Below are 22804 nucleotides of genomic sequence, written 5' to 3'. Positions count from 1 at the left end.
AGCCGGGATTAGAACCCATAACCTCTGGATTCCAAGCCCGGGCTCTTTCCACTGAGCCACGCTGCTTCTCTAATTGTAAAAATAATAATAATAATAATAATAATTCATTCTTTCAATCGCATTTATTGAGCACTTACTGTGTGCAGAGCACTGTACTAAGCACTTGGGAAGTACAAGTTAGCAACATATAGAGACGGTCCCTACCCAACAGTGGGCTCACAGTCTAGAAGGGGGAGACAAAGTAAATGCCAATAATGGCATCTATTAAGTGCTTACTATGTTCCAAGCACTGTTCTAAGCGCTGGGGAGGTTACAAGGTGATCAGGTTGTCCCACGCGGGGTTCACAGTCTTATGTTGCCAATGTGTACTTCCCAAGCGCTTAGTACAGTGCTCTGCACACAGTAAGCGCTCAATAAATACGATTGAACGAATAATCCCCATTTTCCAGATGAGGTCACTGAGGCACAGAGAAGTTAAATGACTTGCCCAAATTGTACTCTCCTAAGCTGTTGGTATAGTGCTCTGCACAGAGTAAGCGTTCAATAAATATGACTGATGGATGGATTACCATTAGCAGGAGAGCCGGGATCAGTACAGTGCTCTGCACACAGTGAGCGCCCAATAAATACGATTGAATGAATGAATTATTATTATTATTATTACAATTAGAGAAGCAGCGTGGCTCAGTGGAAAGAGCCCGGGCTTGGGAGCCAGAGGTCGTGGGTTCTAATCCCAACTCCACCAAATCAATCAATCGTATTTATTGAGCGCTTACTGTGTGCAGAGCATTGTACTAAGCGCTTGGGAAGTACAAGTTGGCAACATAGAGAGACAGTCCCTACCCAACAGTGGGCTCACAGTCTAAAAGGGGGAGACAGAGAACAAAACCAAACATACTAACAAAATAAAATAAATAGAATAGATATGTACAAGTAAAATAAATAGAGTAATAAGTATGTACAAACATATATACATATATACAGGTGCTGTGGGGAAGGGAAGGAGGCTGTGTGACTTTGGGCAAGTCACTTCACTTCTCTGGGCCTCAGTGACCTCATCTGGAAAATGGGGATGAAGACTGTGAACCCTGCGTGGGACAACCCGATCACCTTGTAACCTCCCCAGCGCTTAGAACAGTGCTTTGCACATAGTAAGCGCTTAATAAATGCCATTATTGGCATTGACTTTGTCTCCCACTTCTAGACTGTGAGCCCACTGTTGGGTAGGGACCGTCTCTATATGTTGCCAACTTGTACCTCCCAAGCGCTTAGTACAGTGCTCTGCACACAGTAAGTGCTCAATAAATACTATTGAATGAATGAATGAATGAATGCCATCATTATTATTATTATTATTTAGTGCTTAGAACAGTGCTTGGCACGTAGTAAGCGCTTAACAAATGCCTTTATTTTTTTCATTAGATTATCAGTTCATTGAGGGCAGGGATCATGTTTACCAATTCCATTGTACTGTACTCTCTCAAGCGCTTAGTACAGTGCTCTACATGCAAGCACTCAATAAATACCACTATTGGCACTTAGTGCACTATTGGTACTTAGATCGATTGATTATTATTGTCATTACAATTAGAGAAGCAGCGTGGCTCAGTGGAAAGAGCCCGGGCTTGGGAGCCAGAGGTCGTGGGTTCGAATCCCGGCTCCGCCACTTGTCAGCTGTGTGACCTTGGGTAAGTCACTTCACTTCTCTGGGCCTCTGTGACCTCATCTGGAAAATGGGGATGAAGACTGTGAGCCCCCCGTGGGACAACCTGATCACCTTGTAACCTCCCCAGCGCTTAGAACAGTGCTTTGCACATAGTAAGCGCTTAATAAGTGCCATCATCATCATCATCATCATCAGGAAAGGAAAATATCCCAAATGAGGATAAGGAAGAAAACGGGATTGAGCGCAACCTGTTGCCCCCTCTGGTGGCCACAAGCCATCATTGCACCCAAAGTCAAATGATGATGATGATAATCAATCAATCAATCGTATTTATTGAACGCTTACTGTGTGCAGAGCACTGTACTAAGCGCTTGGGAAGTACAAGTTGGCAACATATAGAGACAGTCCCTACCCAACAGTGGGCTCACATAATAATAATGATAATAATAATAATAATAATAATAATAATAATAATAATAATGGCATTTGTTGAGCGCTTACTATGTGCAAGACACTGTTCTAAGCACTGAAGAAAGAGATGATGATGACGAGAATGCTAGCTATAGTAATAATAATGGTATTGGCTCAGTGGAAAGAGCCCGGGCTTTGGAGTCAGAGGTCGTGGGTTCCAATCCCAGCCCCGCCAATTGTCAACTGGGTGACTTTGGGCACGTTACTTCACTTCTCTGGGCCTCAGTCCCCTCATGTGGAAAATGGGGATTAAGACTATGATGCCCCCCGTGGGACAACCTGATCACCTTGTATCTACCCCAGCGCTTAGAACAGTGCTTTGCACAGAGTAAGCGCTTAACAAATACCATGAGAAGCAGCGTGGCTCAGTGGAAAGAGCCCGGACTTTGGAGGCAGAGGTCATGGGTTCAAATCCCAGCTCCTCCAACTGTCAGCTGTGTGACTTTGGGCAAGTCACTTCACTTCTCTGGGCCTCAGTTACCTCATCTGTAGAATGGTGACTAAAACTTGAGCCCCGCCGTGGGACAACCTGATCACCTTGTAACTTCCCCAGCGCTTAGAACAGTGCTTTGCACATAGTAAGCGCTTAACAAATATCATCATTATTATTATTATTTGCTAAGTGCTTACTATGTGCCAAGCACTGTTCATTCATTCATTCATTCAATCGTATTTATTGAGTGCTTACTGGGTGCGGAGCACTGTACTAAGCACTTGGGAAGTATTCTAAGTGCTTGGGAAGTACTCTAAGCACTGGGAAAGATACAAGGTAATAATAATAATAATAATGATGGCATTTATTAAGCACTTACTATGTGCAAAGCACTGTTCTAAGCGCTGGGGAGGTTACAAGGTGATCAGGTTGTCCCACGGGGGGCTCACAGTCTTCATCCCCATTTTACAGATGAGGTAACTGAGGCCCAGAGAAGTGAAGTGACTCGCCCAAAGTCACACAGCTAACTAGTGGTGGAGCCGGGATTTGAACCCACAACCTCTGACTCCAAAGCCCGGGCTCTTTCCACTGAGCCACGCTGCTTCTCTGTATCAACCCCAGCACTTAGAACGGTGCTTGGCACATAGTAAGCATTTAACAAATACCATAATTATTGTTATTAAGTATTACGAGATGAAAAGGTAAAGCCCATTCTGGGTTTGACCAGTGGACCATCTAAATCCATCGATCCTATTTACTGAGCACTTACCAAGGCAGAGTATAACACGACAATATAAAAGACACCTTCCCTGCCTACAACAAGCTTACGGTATAGAGAGGGAGGCAGACATTGACAGAAATAAATTACGGATAAATACGTAAGTGCTGCGGGGATGGCAGGGTGTGGTGGTGAATAAAGGAGCCAAGTCAGGGCGATGGAGAAAGGACTGGGAAAAGAGGAAATGGGGGCTCAGTCAGGGAAGGCCTCTCGGAGGAGATCCAGCCAAATGGTCCATCTCCAACAGGGGCTCAAAGTCTCTCGGAGAAACAGGCCGATAGTTTGACAGGAATTGTCCCTTATCATTCCCTATAATTATAATAAATCTATTTCCGCCATCGACGGGCCCCCAGGAATCCATCCTTTGCCTTCAAACGATTACCCAACCTTCCCTAACTCTCCTTGAAACATCCTGCTTCCCGGTAGAGGGAAGGAAGAACAGAGGCTCAGGGACAATCTTGGTGGCTGTAGCAGAAATTGTGGGGTGTCCTGAATTCTCTTGGGAGACAGAGCAAGAGAGAGCACAGCGGCAGGAGGGATTGAAGTCCACGTGGCTCAGTGGAAAGAGCCCGGGCTTTGGAGTCAGAGGTCGTGGGTTCAAATCCCGGCTCTGCCAATTGTCAGCTGTGTGACTTTGGGCAAGTCACTTAACTTCTCTGGGCCTCAGTTCCCTCATCTGTAAAATGGGAGTTAAGACTGTGAACCCCCCGTGGGACAACCTGATCACCTTGTATCCTCCCCAGCGCTAAGAACAGTGCTTTGTACATAGTAAGCGCTTATAAATGCCATTATTATTATTATTATTATGAAGACCTTCCTGACTAGTGGTAATTCTCTCTCTCTCTGTTAGAGTAACAGTGTGATCTAGGGGAAAAAGGACAGAACTAGGAGTCAGGAGCTCTAGATTCAAACCCCAGCTCTACCGTTTATCTGACGTGTGCCTCTGTGCCTCAATTTGCCCATCTGTAAAATGAGGATTAAATACCAGCCCCCTCTCCCCTTTAGACCAAGAGCCCCACACAGGGCAGGAACTGTGTCCGACCTGATTGCATCTACACCAGTGCTTAAGTGCTTAACAAATACCACAATTACTATTATAATTTTTCATTGTTACTATCATCATTGTTAAGTAAAGGAGAGGATGGAGAAACTGACCCCTGTCAGTCTCTACTAACCCTAAGGCTCTAAGACTCCAAGATTTAGGGTCTGCCACAATGGACGGAGTAACCAGGGGCCTCTGGATGTGGGAATTTTCCTGATTTTAGTCGGGTCAGGGGTCAGCATGTTGGGCCTTCTCTGGGAAGGAGACGCCGAGGAAGGAGAGGAAGAAGGGAGAAGAGAGGACGTTGCAGAAGTAGTGTTGGAGAAGAGCTGGGGTGAAATTCCTAGGAGTCAGTCAGTTGTATTTATTGAGCGCTTACCGTGTGCAGAGCACTGTACTAAGCCCTAGGGAGAGTACAATATAACGGACACATTCCCTGCCCACTGTGAGCTTACAGTCTAGCTGCCCATTGTTAATCAATCAATCAATCGTATTTATTGAGCGCTTACTGTGTGCAGAGCACTGTACTAAGAGCTTGGGAAGTACAAGTTGGCAACATATAGAGGCGGTCCCTACCCAACAGTGGGCTCACTGTTTAATTGTCCCAACCTGAGGCTCCCTAGGCTCCCAGTCCCTCCCCTGCCAACTGGGAGCACCCCTCACACTCACCCTGGAAGTCTTCCTGCTGGAGTTTCCGGTACTTCCGTGGCCTTCCGATCCTGGGAAGACAGGGAGGCGGTGGCTCCACATGCCCTCTCGCTGTCATTCTGCCTCGTCCCCCTCCCTTCCCTTTCCACACGTGCCCCCTCAACTCCGAGAGCCAGGAGGAGCTCGGGGCTGATGTGAGGGTGACCCAAGCCAGAGGACCATCAGGGGATGCCGGGAATGGGTGTCCAGAGAGGTGAGCGGGGAGTCCCAGGGGCCCCTTACCGCCCATGGTGCCGTGACTTCTTCCTCTGGGAGAAGCCGAGGAGGTTCCTCTTGCGGGCCGAGGCCTCCGCGTCCGACAGCTCGGCCTTCAGCCGGCCCTGGTTCTTCTCGGCCAGGGGACAGCCCGAGAGGCAGTGGTGAGCCGTGAACTTGCCCGTCACGTGTCCCGAGCCGTCGCAGCCCGGCGTAGGGCACTTTCTGGAGAGGGGGAGACGAGGCAGGAGTCGGCGGGCTGGCCCCCTTGGGATCCGGACCCCTTTTCCCCCCCCCGAGACTCAGCCGAACCCTCCTCTGCCTCCCGGCCTCCAATCCCCTCGCCTTCAGGGGAAGCAGTACAGTCTAATGGTCTGTCTCCCCCTCTGTAAGGTCACTGTGGGCGGGGAATGTGTCTGTTATTGTTATAGTATACTCTCCCAAACACTTGGTACAGTGCTCTGCACAAAGTAAGATCTCGATAAATACGACTAATCCGCCCGACAACAAAACATTTTTTTTTAACTGTGAAAAATCCATGCCCTATTAATAAGCCACTTATGACTCTGGTTTTCTGGGTCTAGTCTCCTCTTAGGTGACAACAGGGCCATCCATTCATTCATTCATTCAATCGTATTTATTGAGTGCTTACTGTATGCAGAGCCCTGTACTAAGTGCTAGAGACAATAAAATATAAAACAATAAACAGACACATTCCCCGCTCACAACGAGCTTACAGTCTAGAAGGGGAGACAGACATTAATAGAAATAAGTAAATGACAGATATGGACATAAATGCTGTGGGGCTGGGACGGGGGGATGAATACAGGGAGCAAGTCAGGCCATCCACTCATTCATTCATTCAATTCATTCAGTCGTATTTATTGAGTGCTTACTGTATGCAGAGCCCTGTACTAAGTGCTAGAGACAATAAAATACAACAATAAACAGACACACTCCCCGCCCACAGCGAGCTTACGGTATAGAAGGGGAGACAGACATTAATAGAAATAAGTAAATGACAGATATGGACATAAATGCTGTGGGGCTGGGAGGGGGGATGAATAAAGGGAGCGAGTCAGGTCATCCACTCATTCATTCAATTCATTCAATCGTATTTATTGAGTGCTTACTGTATGCAGAGCCCTGTACTAAGTGCTAGATAATAAACAGACACATTCCCTGCCCACAGTGAGCTTACGGTCTAGAAGGGGAGACAAGCATTAATAGAAATAAGTAAATGACAGATACGGACATAAATGTTGTGGGGTTGGGAGGGGGGATGAATAAAGGGAGCAAGTCAGGCCATCCACTCATTCATTCATTCATTCATTCAATCGTATTTATTGAGTGCTTACTGTATGCAGAGCCCTGTACTAAGTGCTAGAGACAATAAAATACAACAATAAACAGACACACTCCCTCCCACAACGAGCTTACGGTCTAGAAGGGGAGACAGACATTAATAGAAATAAGTAAATGACAGATATGGACATGAATGTTGTGGAGCCGGGAGGGGGGATGAATAAAGGAAGCAAGTCAGGCCACCACTCATTCATTCATTCATTCAATCATATTTGAGTGCTTACTGTATGCAGAGCCCTGTACTAAGTGCTAGAGACCATAAAATACAACAATAAACAGACACACTCCCCGCCCACAGCAAGCTTACGGTCTAGAAGGGGAGATGGACATTAATAGAAATAAGTAAATGACAGATATGGACATAAATATTGTGGGGCCGGGAGGGGGGATGAATAAAGGGAGCAAGTCAGGCCATCCACTCATTCATTCATTCAATCTCATTTATTGAGTGCTTACTGTATGGAGAGCCCTGTACTAAGTGCTAGAGACAATAAAATACAACAATAAACAGACACTCCCTCCCACAGCGAGCTTACGGTCTAGAAGGGGAGACAGACATTAATAGAAATAAGTAAGTGATAGATATGGACATAAATGTTGTGGGGCTGGGAGGGGGGATGAATAAAGGGAGCAAGTCAGGCCACCACTCACTCATTCATTCATTCAATTCATTCAATCGCATTTATTGAGTGCTTACTGCATGCAGAGCCCTGTACTAAGTGCTAGAGGCAATAAAATACAATAATAAACAGACACATTCCCCGCCCACAGTGAGCTTACGGTCTAGAAGGGGAGACAGGCATTAATAGAAATACGTATACGCTTCCCTGCTCACTCACCTGTGGTGAAAATTGTATCTAGACCCCTTGGCGGGTGGGAGGTTCTTACAGTTGAGAGCGGGGCAGCTCCCGGGGGGAGAGGACGAGGAGCCTGGCTCTTTGGGTCCTGCAGAGGAGAAGGCAGAAACACGGTCAGAGCTGTGTAGATGGGCAGGCCTATGGGCTGGACGTCCTCAAGTGCCCCCCAAGGCCCGGAGTAAGGGGTCGTGTCTGTGGAAAGGGAGGGTGGGGAGCGGTCTTGTCTCACTGCAAGCTCTAGACTGTAGCTGTTGACTGTAAGCTTCTTGTGGACGGGGAATGTGTCCGTTTACTGTTGGATTGTACTCTCCCAGGCACTTAGTACAGTGCCCTGCACACGGTAAGCACTCAATAAATACCACTGAATAAATGAATGAAGGTGGGAATGCTGGAGAACTACAAGAGGGGGTGGATTTCAGGGGGTAGCAGTGTTTGATTTTTTATAGTATTTAATAATAATAATAATGATGATGGCATTTATTAAGCGCTTACTATGTGCAAAGCACTGTTTTAAGCGCTGGGGAGGTCACAAGGTGAGCAGGTTGTCCCACATGGGGCTCATAGTCTTCATCCCCATTTTAAAGATGAGGTACCTGAGGCACTGAGAATAATAATAATGATGACATTTATTAAGTGCTTACTATGTGCAAAGCACTGTTCTAAGCGCTGGGGAGGTTACAAGGTGATCAGGTTGTCCCACATGGGGCTCGCAGTCTTCATCCCCATTTTAAAGTTGAGGTACCTGAGGCACTGAGAATAATAATAATAACGATGATGGCATTTATTAAGCGCTTACTATTCAATTCGATTGTATTTATTGAGCGCTTACTGTGTGCAGAGCACTGTACTAACAACTTGGGAAGTACAAGTTGGCAACATATAGAGACGGTCCCTACCCAACAGTGGGCTCACAGTCTAGAGTGCTTACTATGTGAAAAGCCCTGTTCTAAGCGCTGGGGAGGTTACAAGGTGATAAGGTTGTCCCACATGGGGCTCTCAATCTTCATCCCCATTTTAAAGATGAGGTCACTGAGGCACCGAGAAGTTAAGTGACTTGCCCAAAGTCACACAGCTGACAATTGGCGGAGCGGGGATTTGAATACATATCTATTCTATTTATTTTATTTTGTTAATATGTTTGGTTTTGTTCTCTGTCTCCCCCTTCTAGACTGTGAGCCCACTGTTGGGTAGGGACTGTCTCTATGTGTTGCCAACTTGGACTTCCCAAGTGCTTAGTACAGTGCTCTGCACACAGTAAGCACTCAATAAATACGATTGGTTGATTGATTGACCTCTGACTTCAAAGCCCGGGCTCTTTTCCACTGAGACACGCTGCTTCTTGTTAAGTGTTTACTATGTGCCGGGCACTGTTCTAAGCGCTGAGTTAGATACAAGGTAATCAGGTTGGACACAGTCCCCGTCCCACGAGGGGCTCACGGTCTTAATGCCCCTTTTATAAATGAAATAACGGGCACAGAGGAGGTCACATACAAGTGGCAGGGTCGGCTTCAGAACCCAGGTCCTTCTGACTCTCAGGCCCTTGGGATCAATCAATCGTATTTATTGAGCGCTTACTGTGTGCAGAGCACTGTACTAAGCGCTTGGGAAGTACAAGTTGGCAACATATAGAGATGGTCCCTACCCAACAGTGGGCTCACAGTCTAGAAGATGGCTGGGGGAAATGGATGCTGACGGGAAGATGCCCTGAGGGGATGGTGGAGGAGGGGAGGCCGAAGGGGTTTGGGGTGATTCCTCCGGCCGGCGGGGAGGTACCCACGCAGCGGGGGCTGCAGCGGGTGGCCCGTCCTGGAGCACCAGCCCGCGGGATGGAGGTCGGGGTGGTCGGCGTCGATCCAGAAGTCGTAGGCGTGCGTCCAGCCGTCGAAGTGGATCTGACAGAGAAGCGGGAGAGCTGAGGAGATGGTCCCCCCCCCCTCAAAACCTCCCCCAGATAATAATGATGACATTTGTTAAGCGCTTACTATGTGCAGAGCACTGTCCTAAGCACTGGGGGGATATAACGTGATCAGGTTGTCCCATGTGGGGCTCACAGTCAATCTCCATTTTACAGATGAGGTAACAGGCTCAGAGAAGTTAAGTGACTCGCCCAAGGTCACACAGCAGACATGTGGCGGAGCCGGGATTCGAACCCATGACCCCTGACTCCAAAGCCCGGGCTCTTTCCACTGAGCCACCCAGATCCTTCAGGCATCCTCCCTGATCTGCCTGGCCGGCCCTACCGAGCCTCTCGGGCCCTCTGGGTGACCGCCCGATGGGGTCGCCGAGAGGGGGACGGGGCCCAGGTTTGCCGAAGGAGAAGGGTCCCTCATGCTGCCCCCAAACAGGCCCTGGGGACTTCATTCATTCATTCAGTCATATTTATTGAGCGCTTACTGTGTGCAGAGCACTGTACTAAGCGCTTGGGAAGTACAAGTTGGCAACATATAGAGACGGTCCCTACCCAACAGCGGGCTCATAGTCTAGAAGGGGGAGACGGAGAACAAAACTCGGGCTCAGTCTCCTGCCCCCTCTCCCCTCCGCCACAGGGAAATTCGTTCATTCAATTGTATTTACTGAGCGCTCACTGTGTGCAGAGCACCGTACTAAGCGCTTGGGAAGTACAAATTGGCAACAGATAGAGATGGTCCCTACCCAACGACGGGCTCACAGTCTAGAAGCGGGGAGACAGACAACAAAACAAGTTGACGGGTGTCAATACCATCAAAATAGGTAAATTCATTCAATTTTGAATTTATTGAGCGCGTACTGTGTGCAGAGCACTGTACTAAGCGCTTGGGAAGTACAAACTGGCAACAGACAGTTTGTCCATATTCTCGTGAACTGGCAACAGACAGTTTGTCCATATTCTCGTGAACAGTCCATAAAATCATTCTTGTACTTCCCAAGCGCTTAGTCCAGCGCTCTGCACACAGTAAGCGCCTCAGGTTTGGAGATGCGGGAGCACCTCAACTTCAGCCTCCACCCCGCCCCGAGGCCCCCGCTGGCCGGCCCCACCTTGACCCGGTGGTCCTCCACATCCTCCACGCTGGCCACCCGGATGAGGGACGGGCTCCGTCGGTCCACGGCCTCCAGCTTCATGTTCACCAGGAACCCGTGCGGGGGCCTCTGGGGAAGGGGTTGGGGGGGACGGTCTGATCCCAAAATGCCACCCAGAACCAAGCCCGGCCCTTGTGGGCCCCTGGGCATCCCCAGGAACACACGGCCAACCCCCGGGGCCCCACCCCTCAGTCCTCCCGGGGCCCCGGCGAGGTCAGCATCCTCTCCTGGCAAACACTCGCCCGTTCCCTCCAGGGATGGGACCGCTTGCCCTGCGGAAGAGTGAAGTGGGAGCAGGGCGGAGCCCCCCAAATCCACATTGGGGCAGGTCCTGCAGCCCTCACCCCCAACCCCTAATGTCCTGTTCCTACCCAGGAAGGCGGGGACGGGGGGTACCGGGGGCAAATCTGCTACCTCAGATTTGGAGCAGGCAGGCCGGCATCAGTGCCAAGCCGCCATCCTTGCCAGTCCCATCACACAGTCCCGTTCTGATCGCCCCCCACCAACTGCTGTCCCCCGCTCCCCTAATCCCAGCAACCCGGCGCACCCTGCGGCCTAGAGATTCTGCCTCCCTCCAGGCCTCGTCACGGTAATAATAGTGATAATTTTGGTATTTGTTAAGCGCTTACTATGTGCGAAGCACTGCTCTAAGCGCCGGGGAGGTTACAAGGTGATCAGGTTGTCCCACGGGGGGCTCACGGTTTTAATCCCCATTTTCCAGATGAGGTCACTGAGGCCCAGAGAAGTGAAGTGACTTTCCCAAAGTCACACAGCGGACAGTTGGCGGAGCCGGGGTTTGAAAGCACGACCTCTGACTCTAAAGCCCAGGCTCTTTCCACTGAGCCATGCTGCTTCTCAGTAGTTAAGGGTTCCCATGGGCCCAGGCCGGTTGAGGGCGAGGCGAGCGTTGGGCGGGTAGAGAGGGTGGCTCTAACAACGGCAGACGGACACTCACCTCCGTGAAGGCCCAGGCTGGCACGGCGGGGGCCCCGGTCTCCCCCAGGTATCGTTCCCAGCTGAAGCTGTCGGGGTCTGGGTAGTCTGGAGGCAGAAGGCCAGAGGGGATTTAAAGCCACAGACCAGGCTACGTTGGACTGACCCCCATTTTTTATGGTGTTTGTCAAGTCCTTACTGATCGTCAGGCACTGTTCTAAGCGCTGGGGTAGATACAAGTTTATCAGGATGGTCACGGTCCCTGCCCCACATGGACAGTCTGAGTAGGAGGGAGTAGGATTTAATCCCCATTTTACAGTCGGGAAACCGAGGCACAGAGAAGTTGAGTGACTTGCCCAAGGTCACACGACAATTGGCGGAACTGGGATTCTCAGTCCTCTCGGCTCCCAGGCCTCACTCCAGCCACTGCTTCATTGGGAAGCAGCGTGGCTCAGTGGAAAGAGCATGGGCTTTGGAGTCAGAGGTCATGGGTTCGAACCTCAGCCCCACCACGTGTCTGCTGTGTGACCTTGGGCAAGTCACTTAACTTCTCGGAGCCTCAGTTACCTCATCTGTAAAATGGGGATGAAGCCTGTGAGCCCCATGCGGGACAACTTGAATACCTTGTATCCCCCCCCCAGCGTTTAGAACAGTGCTTTGCACATAGTAAGTGCTTAACAAATGCCATTATTATTATTATTTAGACCATGCTGCTTCTCTCCCACCCACCTTGGGCCGGTTCCTGTTGGGAAGGAAACACGGCCTCCCTTTCCCGAGCTTTAAGGGGGTGGGGGGAAGAAGCAGCAGGCTTGAGGTCAGGGGCCGGCCCAGGGGACAAGGCCCGTCCCAGAGTAGAGACGGAGGCGCAGCAGAGGGTGGAGGGGGAAGAGGAGGGAGAAGCGGAAAGAAAGGAAGGGCACTGGGAAGAGCCCATTGGGGACCACAGGATGGGGAGAAAACAGGAGGGCTGGGGGGAGAGGGGCAGAAAGCTGAGGGGAGGGGGAGGGGACAACAGTCACCTTGAGGAGGGGTGAGAGGCTTCCCATGTTCCTGACACCAGCCGACGGGGTGGATGTAGGGGCTGCTGGGGTCACACCTGGAACCAAGGAGACCCCCACCCTACTGGCCCAGAGAGCAGAGAGCCTAACCCAGGCCCCCTCCCCACAGAAGCAGGAGCCCCCCGTTCCCGCTCTCTGCTCTGGCCCCGACCCCACTCCTCATATCCCCTGGCTGGCGACCGTGGGAAATGGGGGGCAACTGGATTGGCATAAATCCCGGCGGCCTGCCCCAGCCAGGACTGCAGAGACGGGAGAGGAAGAGCAGAAGGGCGGCCATGGAGGGAGGAAGGGTTGGAGTGGGCCTCCTCCTCTCCTCAGGGTCGGTCTACCTCCCTGGAAGTTTTGGGGGCCAGCCACCCCTTTCCTGAGGAGCAGCACAGCCCCATTTCCTCATGGAACCCCCACTCCCTCCTTCCAGAAGCTGGGCCCAGGGCTATGGTGGCCTGCTGAAGGAGGTAGCCAGTCCTGTCCCAGCTCCAGCCCTGACAGGCCTCCTGACCAGGGCCCCCCCCCTGCCCCCAAGACTCCAGGCCCAGACATGGGGGCCACTGCAGGGGCCGAAACAAACAAGCTGTAGGCGGGGAGGAGATCTCCAGTATGGGGAGTCCCCAAAAGTGGGGAAGCCCCTGGGGAGCCTGATGACTCGGGGGCAAAGGTTGGGGGGCACAGAGGGGGCCGTAGGGGGTACCAGCAAAGTCTGGGGAGGAGGGATATCCAGAGGGGAGCGGGCAGGCCGGGGAGGGGCTCAGGGCTCCCACCAGTAGTCGTAAGTGTCGTCCCAGTTGTCAAAGTGGACCAGGAAGCGCGCGTCCACCACGTCCGTCACCGTGGCCACGCAGATGAGGGATGGGTTCATGCGGTCCACGGCCTCCAGCTTCATGCCCACCTGAAAGCCGGCCGGGGCCGTCCCCTGCGGGAAGGAGGGAGAGGTCCTTGCCCCAGAGCCCACAGCTCCTGGGCCTGACACTGACACCCCACCCTCCCTTCCACCCTCCCCCACCTTCTGTCTGCTCATCTACTAATCCCCCACAATCTTTCCATCCCCCTCAACTCCCCATGCCCCAATCCTCTCCACCCCCTCAACTCCCCCAGCCCCAATCCTCTCCATCCCCCAAACTCCCCCTGCCCCAATCCTCTCCACCCCAACTCCCCCAGCCCCAATCCTCTCCATCCCCCTAAAATCCCCACACCCCAATACTCTCCATCTCCCTAAACTCCCCCGCCCCAATCCTCTCTCTCCCCCTAAACTCCCCCATCCTCTCCATCCCCCTAAACTCCCCCTGACCCAATCTTCTCCATCCCCCTAAACTCCCCCTGCCCCAATCCTCTCCATCCCCCTAAACTCCCCCTACCCCAATCCTCTCCATCCCCTTAAACTCTCCCTGCCCCAATCCTCTTCATCCCCTTTAACTCTCCCTGCCCCAATCCTCTCCATCCCCCTAAAATCCCCACACCCCAATACTCTCCATCTCCCTAAACTCCCCGCCCCAATCCTCTCTCTCCCCCTAAACTCCCCCATCCTCTCCATCCCCCTAAACTCCCCGACCCAATCTTCTCCATCCCCCTAAACTCTCCCCGACCCAATCCTCTCCATCCCCCTAAACTCCCCCTGCCCCAATCCTCTCCATCCCCCTAAACTCCCCCTACACCAATCCTCTCCATCCCCTTAAACTCTCCCTGCCCCAATCCTCTTCATCCCCTTTAACTCTCCCTGCCCCAATCCTTTCCATCCCCCAATCCAGTCCCTTCCCTAGCTCTCTCCATCCTTTCTAGTCCCATCCCCCATCATCCTGAAGTCACTGTCCTCTCCCAATTTCCCCCACTCAACCATACGCCCCATCTCCTGTTCCCCCATCAGCCTGGGGCAGGCTGGAGTAAGTTGTCAATCAGTCAATCATATTCATTGAGCGCTTGCTATGTGTTGAGCATGTTCTAAGCACGTGGGAGAGTACAATAGACAATATAACAGATACACTGCCTGTCCACAACAAGCTTACAGTCTACAGTCTAGAGGCTGGGCAGAGTTTTTTCCTGGGGCTGTCTGTAGGGGGAACTTGCTGTAGGGGAGAAGCAGCATGGTCTAGTGGAAGACCCCCGGGGCTTGGGAGGCAGAGGACCTGAGTTCTAATCCCACTCCATCAGTTGCCTTCTGTATGACCTTAGGCTAGTCACTTCACTTCTCTGTGCCTCAGTTACCTCATCTGTAAAATGGGGATGTTGACTGTGAGCCCCACGTGGGACAACCTGATCATCTTGTATCCCCCCCCAGAGTTTAGAACAGTGCTTTGCACATAGTAAGCACTTAACAAATGCCATCATAATTATTATTATTACTTAACATCTTTAAGCCTCAGTTTCCTCATCTGTCATTTCTCCCACCTACTTAGACTGTGAGCCCCAGGTGGAGCAGAGACTGTGTCCAACCTGATTATCTTGTATCTATCCTAGCGCTTAATTCAGTGCTTGGCACATAGTAAGTGATTCACAAGTACACAATTATCATTATCTGTGGGGACTAACCCCTCCTTTTCTCTTTTCCCTTTCCCTTCTGTATCACCCTGACTCACTCTCTTGATTCATCCCACCCCCAGCCCCACAACACTTATCTACGTATCTGCAACTTATTTCTATTAAAGTCTGTCTCCCCCTCTAGACTGTAAGCTCACTGTGGGCAGGAAATGTGTCTATTGTTATATTGTACTCTCCAAAGTGCTTAATACAGTGCTCTGCATACAATAAGTGCTCAATACATACGATTGATTGACTGACTGACTAGAGTGGGGGCTTACTACCCATCCATTAGTGTTCAGGGTAGAAGGACAAAGCCATCTGCGTGGATCCTATAACCCATGACCCCCAGAGCCCAGAATCACAGAGTCGGCTCCCAGGGCCCCCACACATCCCTGCGCAGAGGGACAGAGAGGGACTGGCGTGCTTGTGTCACCTCTGGGGAAACTAAGGCCCATGTGGTCCCAGGATCCAGGTCAAGAAGAGAACCCAAGACCCTTGGCTCCCAGTCGCCCCTCGCACTCATCCCTGTACCTGCGTGTCACAGACGCCCTTGAGGAAAGAGGCTTGGTGGCCTTCACAACTGCTGGCAAGGAAGCGGGATAACTGGGGGAAAGGGCTGGCCAGTCTCTAGAATCCATGAAGGGGATGGACAGGGATGTTCGCTTTCTTAAGAGGAGGTGATGGGGGTAACTGATTCCAGCCCCTCTGATGGGGAAGGCGGGCCGGGGGAGAAGACGGGGATAATTTGGACCCCCTGCCTTGGGGGCGGTCTGGGGAAGGGAGATCCCGGAGGGGCTGGGTGGGGGCCGGCTTTAGGGTGATGAGAGAGGAACTCACGCTTCTCGGGGTCACAAACAGGTGCTGGGGGGCAGCCTGGGCTTTGGTGACCCGCAGGTAGTTGCTCCAGCTGAATTCATCCTCCTTATAGCCTGGCCCTCCCAGAGAGGGAGACAGACAGGCAGGCAGAGAGGGACAGATGGACAAAGACAGAGAGAAAATATGGGTGTTTACTGGAGTATGGATGCAGCTCCTGGGGGCTGGGGGAGAGGGGGAGGCCCGCAGCAGCTCAGGGAGACTCGTGGGGCTTTCTCACCACCGAGGGAGCAAATCATGGGGTTTGTCCTCACCACCTCCTTGCCTGGTCCTCTCCCTCACCCCAGAGCCAACCTAGGTCCCTGGGGCCAAGCGTCTGACCCAGGGAAAGAGTGTCTTGAGGGTGCCCTGCTCAAGACAGGGGGGTGGGGAGGGGCTGCTGCCGGAAAGAGCCAACGACCACCTCTCACCAGACCAGACTGGGCCCCGGTCTGACGAACAGTCAGCCAAGATCCCCTGGCTCCCAAATCCCTCTCAAGACCCTGAGCCTGCCCCGGCCCTGCCCTCTGGGCCAGCTTGGGGCTCTCCACTAAGGCCGTGCTGCCCAACGCAATCTGGGGGCCAGAGTACCCTGGGACCAGGGAGGGGGCGGCTGGGAGAGTGGTGGGTTAAATAATAAATAATAATAATAATGATGGCATTTATCAAGCGCTTACTATGTGTAAAGCACTGTTCTAAGCGCTGGGGAGGTTACAAGGTGACCAGGTTGTCCCATGGAGGGGGCTCACGGTCTTAATCCCCATTTTACAGATGAGGTCACCGAGGCCCAGAGAAGCAAAGTGACTTGCCCAAAGTCACGCAGCTGACAAGTGGCGGAGCCGGGATTTGAACCCATGACCTCTGACTCCAAAGCCCGGGCTCTTTCCACTGAGCCACGCTGCTTCTCTTGGTTGAGATTAGCTCTTCCATTCTGGGGGTGCGGTTCGGTTGAGGATAATAATAATAATGATAGCATTTATTAAGTGCTTATTGTGTGCAAAGCATTGTATTCCCCTCTTAGGTGAGCGCAGGCTGGACCGTCCAACCCAGATCAACCTCATTCCCCCAGCCCAGGATGGGGATCAAGGGAGAGAGGCTGGGACTAGTTTCAACTGCAACCGAGAGGCCCTTTTCCCTCACCTGGGGAGGAAGCGTCAGCTGAAGGCCCTCAATCAATCAATCAAATGGTATTGATGGGGGCGCTTACTGCGTACAGAGCACAGCTGGACTAAGCGCTCCTGCGGGGCCCGCCCAGACCCGAACCCCGGTCCCCAGGGCCGCCCAGGGTCACCCCAAGTCCGAGACTCACCTTTCGGCGGCTGCAACTTGTGCCCGGTACGCTCGAACCAGCCGGCCGGGTGGATGTTGGGCGAGTCGGCGTTGAGCCAGAAGTCATGGCACTCGGAATAGCCGTCGAAGTGGAGGCGCATGCGATAGCCACAGACCTGGGCAGCGCGGGCCGCAGGGGACACTGAGGCAGGGTCTTCTCCCCACTTCCTTGTCTCTCTCTCTTTTCCTGGCCTCCCGTTCCCTCTTCTCCCCTCCCCACTCCCAGAGTCCGGGCCCATCCAATAGTAATAATAATAATAATAATGATGGCATTTATTAAGCGCTTACTATGTGCTAAGTGCTGGGGAGGTTACAAGGTGATCAGGTTGTCCCACAGGGGGCTCACAGTCTTCATCCCCATTTTACAGATGAGGTAACTGAGGCACGGAGAAGTGAAGTGACTTGCCCAAAGTCACACAGCTGACAGTTGGAGGAGCCGGGATTTGAACCCATGACCTCTGACTCCAAAGCCCGGGCTCTTTCTATTGAGCCACGCTGATGGCACTTGGTAAGCGCTTACTGTGTGCCAGGCACTGTTCTAAGCACTGGGGGAGATACAAGGTGATCAGGTTGTCCCACGTGGGGCTCACACTCTTCATCCCCATTTGACAGATGAGGGAACTGAGGCCCAGAGAAGTGAAGTGACTTGCCCAAGGTCACTCAGCAGAAAAGGGGTGGAGCTGGGATTAGAACCCAGGCTTTCAGGCCCTTGGGCTATCCACTAGATCAAGCTGATGCTCTTGCCCAGAGCCACCTTGCCCCACCCAGACCAGCCACACTCGAGCACTAAGACCCCGCCACAATTTAGGGCAGTCCCCACTCCGTGGCTCAGTGGAAAGAGCACGGGCTTTGGAGTCAGAGGTCGTGGGTTCAAATCCCGGCTCTGCCAATTGTCAGCTGTGTGACTTTGGGCAAGTCACTTAATTGCCCTGGGCCTCAGCTACCTCATCTGGAAAATGGAGATTAAGACTGTGAGCCCCCCGTGGGACAACCTGATCACCTTGTGACCTCCCCAGCGCTTAGAACAGTGCTTTGTACATGGTAAGTGCTCAATAAATGCCATTATTATTATTACTACGACTTTCCGCCGTCAGCGGCCCAGACCTTTACTGCTCTGGTAAGGCCCAAGGTGGTGTGGGGAGAGGGAAGGGCGACAAGGGTCCCCGGTGGGGTGGGGGGTGAGGAAGGGGCCGGCCTCTCACCTCGGCCACAGTGAGGATGAAATACATGGACGGATGCTGAGGGTCGATCCCTTCCAACTTCATCCCCGGCCGGAAGCCATTCCTATGCGAGCTCACGCGCTGGTGCTGATGGAAAACAGGGCAAGGTGGACCAGGGGAGGGGGGCGGCCCAACCAGCCACGTGGCCTCCCTCCTCCTCGGCCAAAAGGATTCGCACGGATCCACCCTACTGAAAGACACCCCGGTGGGGTGGTCTTATCGACGGCACGGTTGGGGGGCCAGTCAGGCTGAGGCTGCCCCGTTAGACCGAGGGGCCGTGCATCTGGAGCTGGGGACGGAGGAAGGCGGACACCCGGTTCTGTCCTCCGGTGGCACCGCGGAAGGCGTCATCCCCACGAGTCCCACCCAGCGGCCCCCCCGGGCATCGTGGCAGTTTGTCAGAGCGGGAGGGACGACACCACCGGACGGCCAGGACTCCGAGCGGGACTCGGCCCTGGTCCCCACCCAGAATCCCTCCGGAGGCAGAGACTCACTTCCTGGAAGAGGCTGGGGGGTGCTGAGATGGCCTTGTGCTCCGCCAGGTAAGCAGTCCACGACCAGCCGTCCTTCGGCTCCCCGCCCGGGCCTGAGGGAAGAGACTCAGCTCCTCTGGCTGCATCTCCCCAGGCCCCCCTCTCGGGATCGTCCCTCCCTCCCTTCCCCCCACGTCTAGCTGGAGACTGACCTCGACCCTCAAACCCAGACTTGGATTCAGTCTGGCACGAGGCTACGCATTTGACTCCAGGTTGGCTTGGGGTCCACTCTGACCCTAGTCTCCTTTGTTACCACCACCAGCCTCTGGCCCTAGGTTGGAGGGGAGACAAGTCTATCCCGCCCATCGCCCCCGAGTCATCCTAGGTGCATCCCGAGCGCCACACGCAAACCTCCATGTGGCACAGTCCATCGGTCGACCCGCACGGTCTCTGTAACCGCGTCTTCTCACCTCCCCCAGGGCAGGGGAGAGGAGCTGGGCTCCCTCAGATCCCCCAAGTCCCCTCGCCCACCCACGTCCCCACTAGCCCCGCTGGACATTGTCCCACTCCATTCCGGCCACATCTCCAACTGGGTCCGCTGAGGATGACTTCAGATTCCAGCCTCCTATGGGCCAATAATGAGCTCCTGCCTCCCCACGCATGATTGACCGGCCCTCTCCACCCCTCCGTGGGGTCAGGAGGAAAATGCCCCAACCCTCAGGGGGGCAGGCAGTGGGCTCCGCTTGGGGTGTGGGCGGGCCCAGCCTTTCCTGGGGCTTCTTGGGTGGATGGTAACCATTAATAATAATAATGATGGCATTTATTAAGCGCTTACTACGTGCCAAGCACTGTTCTAAGCGCTGGGGAGGTTACAAGGTGATCTGGTTGCCCCACGGTGGGCTCACAGTCTTCATCCCCATTTTACAGTTGAGGTAACTGAAGCCCAGAGAAGTGTCACAAAGCTGACAATTGGCGGAGCCGGAATTCGAACCCACGACCTCCGACTGCAAAGCCCGGGCTCTTTCCACTGAGCCACGCCGCTTCTCAACCATTGCCTGGTCCAGCAATGTCCTCGGCTCCCAACAATCCCCTCCCACCTGAATCACTGATCTGCAGTCCGGGAGCGCTCCGGGGCTCCCTGGGGGTCAATCAATCAATCAATCAATCGTATTTATTGAGCGCTTACTGTGTGCAGAGCACTGTACTAAGCGCTTGGGAAGTACAAGCTGGCAACATATAGAGACAGTCCCTACCCAACAGTGGGCTCACAGGAAAAACCAAACCAAATTCAAGAGGGTGACCCAGAACTGGACGATTTTAGCGACTCGGAGAGCTGACAATCGTGCCCGGGCTCTGTATCCAACACCCCATCCGTCTCAATCAATCAATCAGTTGTATTTATTGAATGCTTACTGTGTGCAGAGCACTGTACTAAGCACTTAAAATTTTATCTCAGCACTCTTAGGTGATCTATTCTAAACCCTCCTGGGTATTTACAATCTTTTTTTTAACTCTCCGCCAGCCACCCTCCTCTCCGCCAGGGACCCGGGGTCGGCCCAGCGCCACACGCGACCCGGCGGCGGTTCCCCCTGCGGTCCCCAGTTCTGGTGCTTGGAAGTCAGAGCATCGGAATTGCCACCCAGAGACCACAGGGCCTCCTAGACGTCGGGAACCTCACGGGTAACCCTGAGGACTTGAGCCCAGAGCAGGGCGAGGCCGAGGGAGAGACAGAGAGAGAGACAGAGAGAGAAAGAGAGAGAGAAAGTCAAGTGGCAAATGGGAGCAGGAGATGGGGGGCACAGTTCCCTCCCCCTCCATCCACAACTGGACACCCCCTCACATATGCCCATAAAAATGCCACCCTCTCCAGCCCCTCCAAGACCTTCCTTACCAGGCTGTCTTGGACTCCACTCCTCACTCTCAGGTGTGCTGGTGGCGCGGTCCCCCTCCGCATCCTTCCTCTCTTCCTGCTTCTCCTCCTGGAAAAGACAAGACAAGAGCCGCACTTTTCTGGTCACAAAACCTGGGTGCCGCCTGAATCAATCAATCAATCGTATTTATTGAGCGCTTACTGTGTGCAGAGCACTGTACTAAGCGCTTGGGAAGTACAAGTTGGCAACATATAGAGACAGTCCCTACCCAACAGTGGGCTCACAGTCTAAAAGTGGGCCCCACCTTCCCCTCCGCACCATCATCAATCGTATTTATTGAGCGCTCACTGTGTGCAGAGCACTGTACTAAGTGCTTGGGAAGTACAAGTTGGCAACATGGCAACATGGCACCAGCCGTAGGACGCATCCCCCAGGCCCCTAGGCTCTTGGCCCCGTAGACCGTAAGCTCCTTGTGGGCAGGGATTGATGTCTACCATAGTGAGCGCTTAACAAATGCCATCATTATTTAATAATAGTAATAATAATAATGCAAATTAAACCAAAGTGGTCCTTGGGAGGCCAAATGACTCGGTTTATATTAGTATATTTTGGACACATAATCAGGAGGACTCATTCTCCGGAGACGACACTCATGCTAGGAAAAGTCCAGGGAAAACGTGGAAGAGGCAGACCAAGCAGCTAGATAATAAAAATAACAATAATAATGGCATTTATTAAGTGCTTACTATGTGCAAAGCACTGTTCTATGCGCTGGGGAGGTTGCAAGGTGATCAGGTTGTCCCACAGGGGGGCTCACATTCTTCATTCCCATTTTACAGATGAGGGAACTGAGGCACAGAGAAGTGAAATGACTTGCCCAAAGTCACACACCTGACAAGTGTCGGAGCCGGGATTTGAACCCATGACCTATGACTCCAAAGCCTGTGCTCTTTCCACTGAGCCACGCTGTCACCATCCACACCCGGACACAGTTCCAAATCTATCTTCCCATCCTCTTTTCCTCCCCTCTCTGTCATTTTCCTGTGTCCGTCTCACCTGCTAAATTGTAAGCTCTTTGAGGGCGGCGATACAGTCTATCGCACTCTTCCAAGTGCTTGGACCAGTGCTCTGCACGCAATACTACTGATTGATCCATCTCATTCATTCATTCATTCGATCGTATTTACTGAGCGCTTACTGTGTGCAGAACACTGTACTAAGCACTTGGGAGAGGACAATTCAGCAACAGATAGAGACCATCCCTACCCAACAACGGGCTCACAAGCTGGAAGGGGGAGACAGACAACAAAACAGGTGATGGACAGATGGACGGAGAGTCCCCCGACCCCCCAGGACCGGCCTTTGGGGGGCTGAAGGGAAGAGGGGTGCAGGGAGGGAGCTGAGGGGCAGCCTCCCTCCCCCCAAAATTATCCCTAGCCCGGGAACACCTTTGGGCCACCAGCCCGGCTCCCCTCCTAAAGGCCCAGCTGCCCCCCGATCTCACACATTCCGACACAAAGACCCACGCAGCATCTGCATGCACACACATATACCCAACATTCATTCATTCAATCATATTTATTGAGCGCTTACTGTAGGCAGAGCACTGTACTAAGCGCTTGGAAAGTCCAAGTCGGCAACCTATAGAGATGGTCCCTACCCAATAACGGGCTCACAGTCTAGAAGGGGGAGACAGACGATAAAACAAAACATGTAGACAGGTGACAAAGCATGTAGAAAGGTGGACATTCATTCATTCATTCATTCAATCATATTTATTGAGCGCTTACTGTGCTCAGAGCACTGTACCAAGCGCTTGGGAGGTCCAAGTCGGCAACCTATAGAGACGGTCCTTACCCAACAACAGGATCACAGTCTAGAAGGGGGAGACAAACGATAAAACAAAACGTAGACAGGTGACAAAAACATGTAGACAGGTGGACATTCATTCATTCATTCAATTGTATTTATTGAGCGCTTACTGT

The 22804-nt window shown here is 52.6% G+C and overlaps 1 protein-coding gene across 1 annotated transcript in view; it reads right to left on the bottom strand.

The window, feature by feature from the left end:
- L3MBTL1 (L3MBTL histone methyl-lysine binding protein 1) overlaps positions 1–22804 on the bottom strand; it is a 52765-nt gene that overhangs the window by 6662 nt on the left and 23299 nt on the right. Inside the window, exons 9-21 of the mRNA XM_038750195.1 lie at positions 20831–20927; positions 18970–19061; positions 18458–18562; positions 17236–17371; positions 15912–16003; positions 13322–13473; positions 12525–12601; positions 11528–11613; positions 10531–10641; positions 9293–9407; positions 7498–7603; positions 5321–5518; positions 5060–5109 (exon numbers count right to left, since the gene is read on the bottom strand). Of these exons, the coding sequence (XP_038606123.1) occupies positions 5060–5109; positions 5321–5518; positions 7498–7603; positions 9293–9407; positions 10531–10641; positions 11528–11613; positions 12525–12601; positions 13322–13473; positions 15912–16003; positions 17236–17371; positions 18458–18562; positions 18970–19061; positions 20831–20927 (1417 nt within the window). The remainder of the gene's footprint in view (positions 1–5059; positions 5110–5320; positions 5519–7497; positions 7604–9292; positions 9408–10530; positions 10642–11527; positions 11614–12524; positions 12602–13321; positions 13474–15911; positions 16004–17235; positions 17372–18457; positions 18563–18969; positions 19062–20830; positions 20928–22804) is intronic.

The sequence above is a fragment of the Tachyglossus aculeatus genome, chromosome 8, assembly GCF_015852505.1.
Source record: "Tachyglossus aculeatus isolate mTacAcu1 chromosome 8, mTacAcu1.pri, whole genome shotgun sequence".
NCBI lineage: Eukaryota > Metazoa > Chordata > Mammalia > Monotremata > Tachyglossidae > Tachyglossus > Tachyglossus aculeatus.
This window is presented reverse-complemented; position numbering and strand designations above follow the sequence as displayed.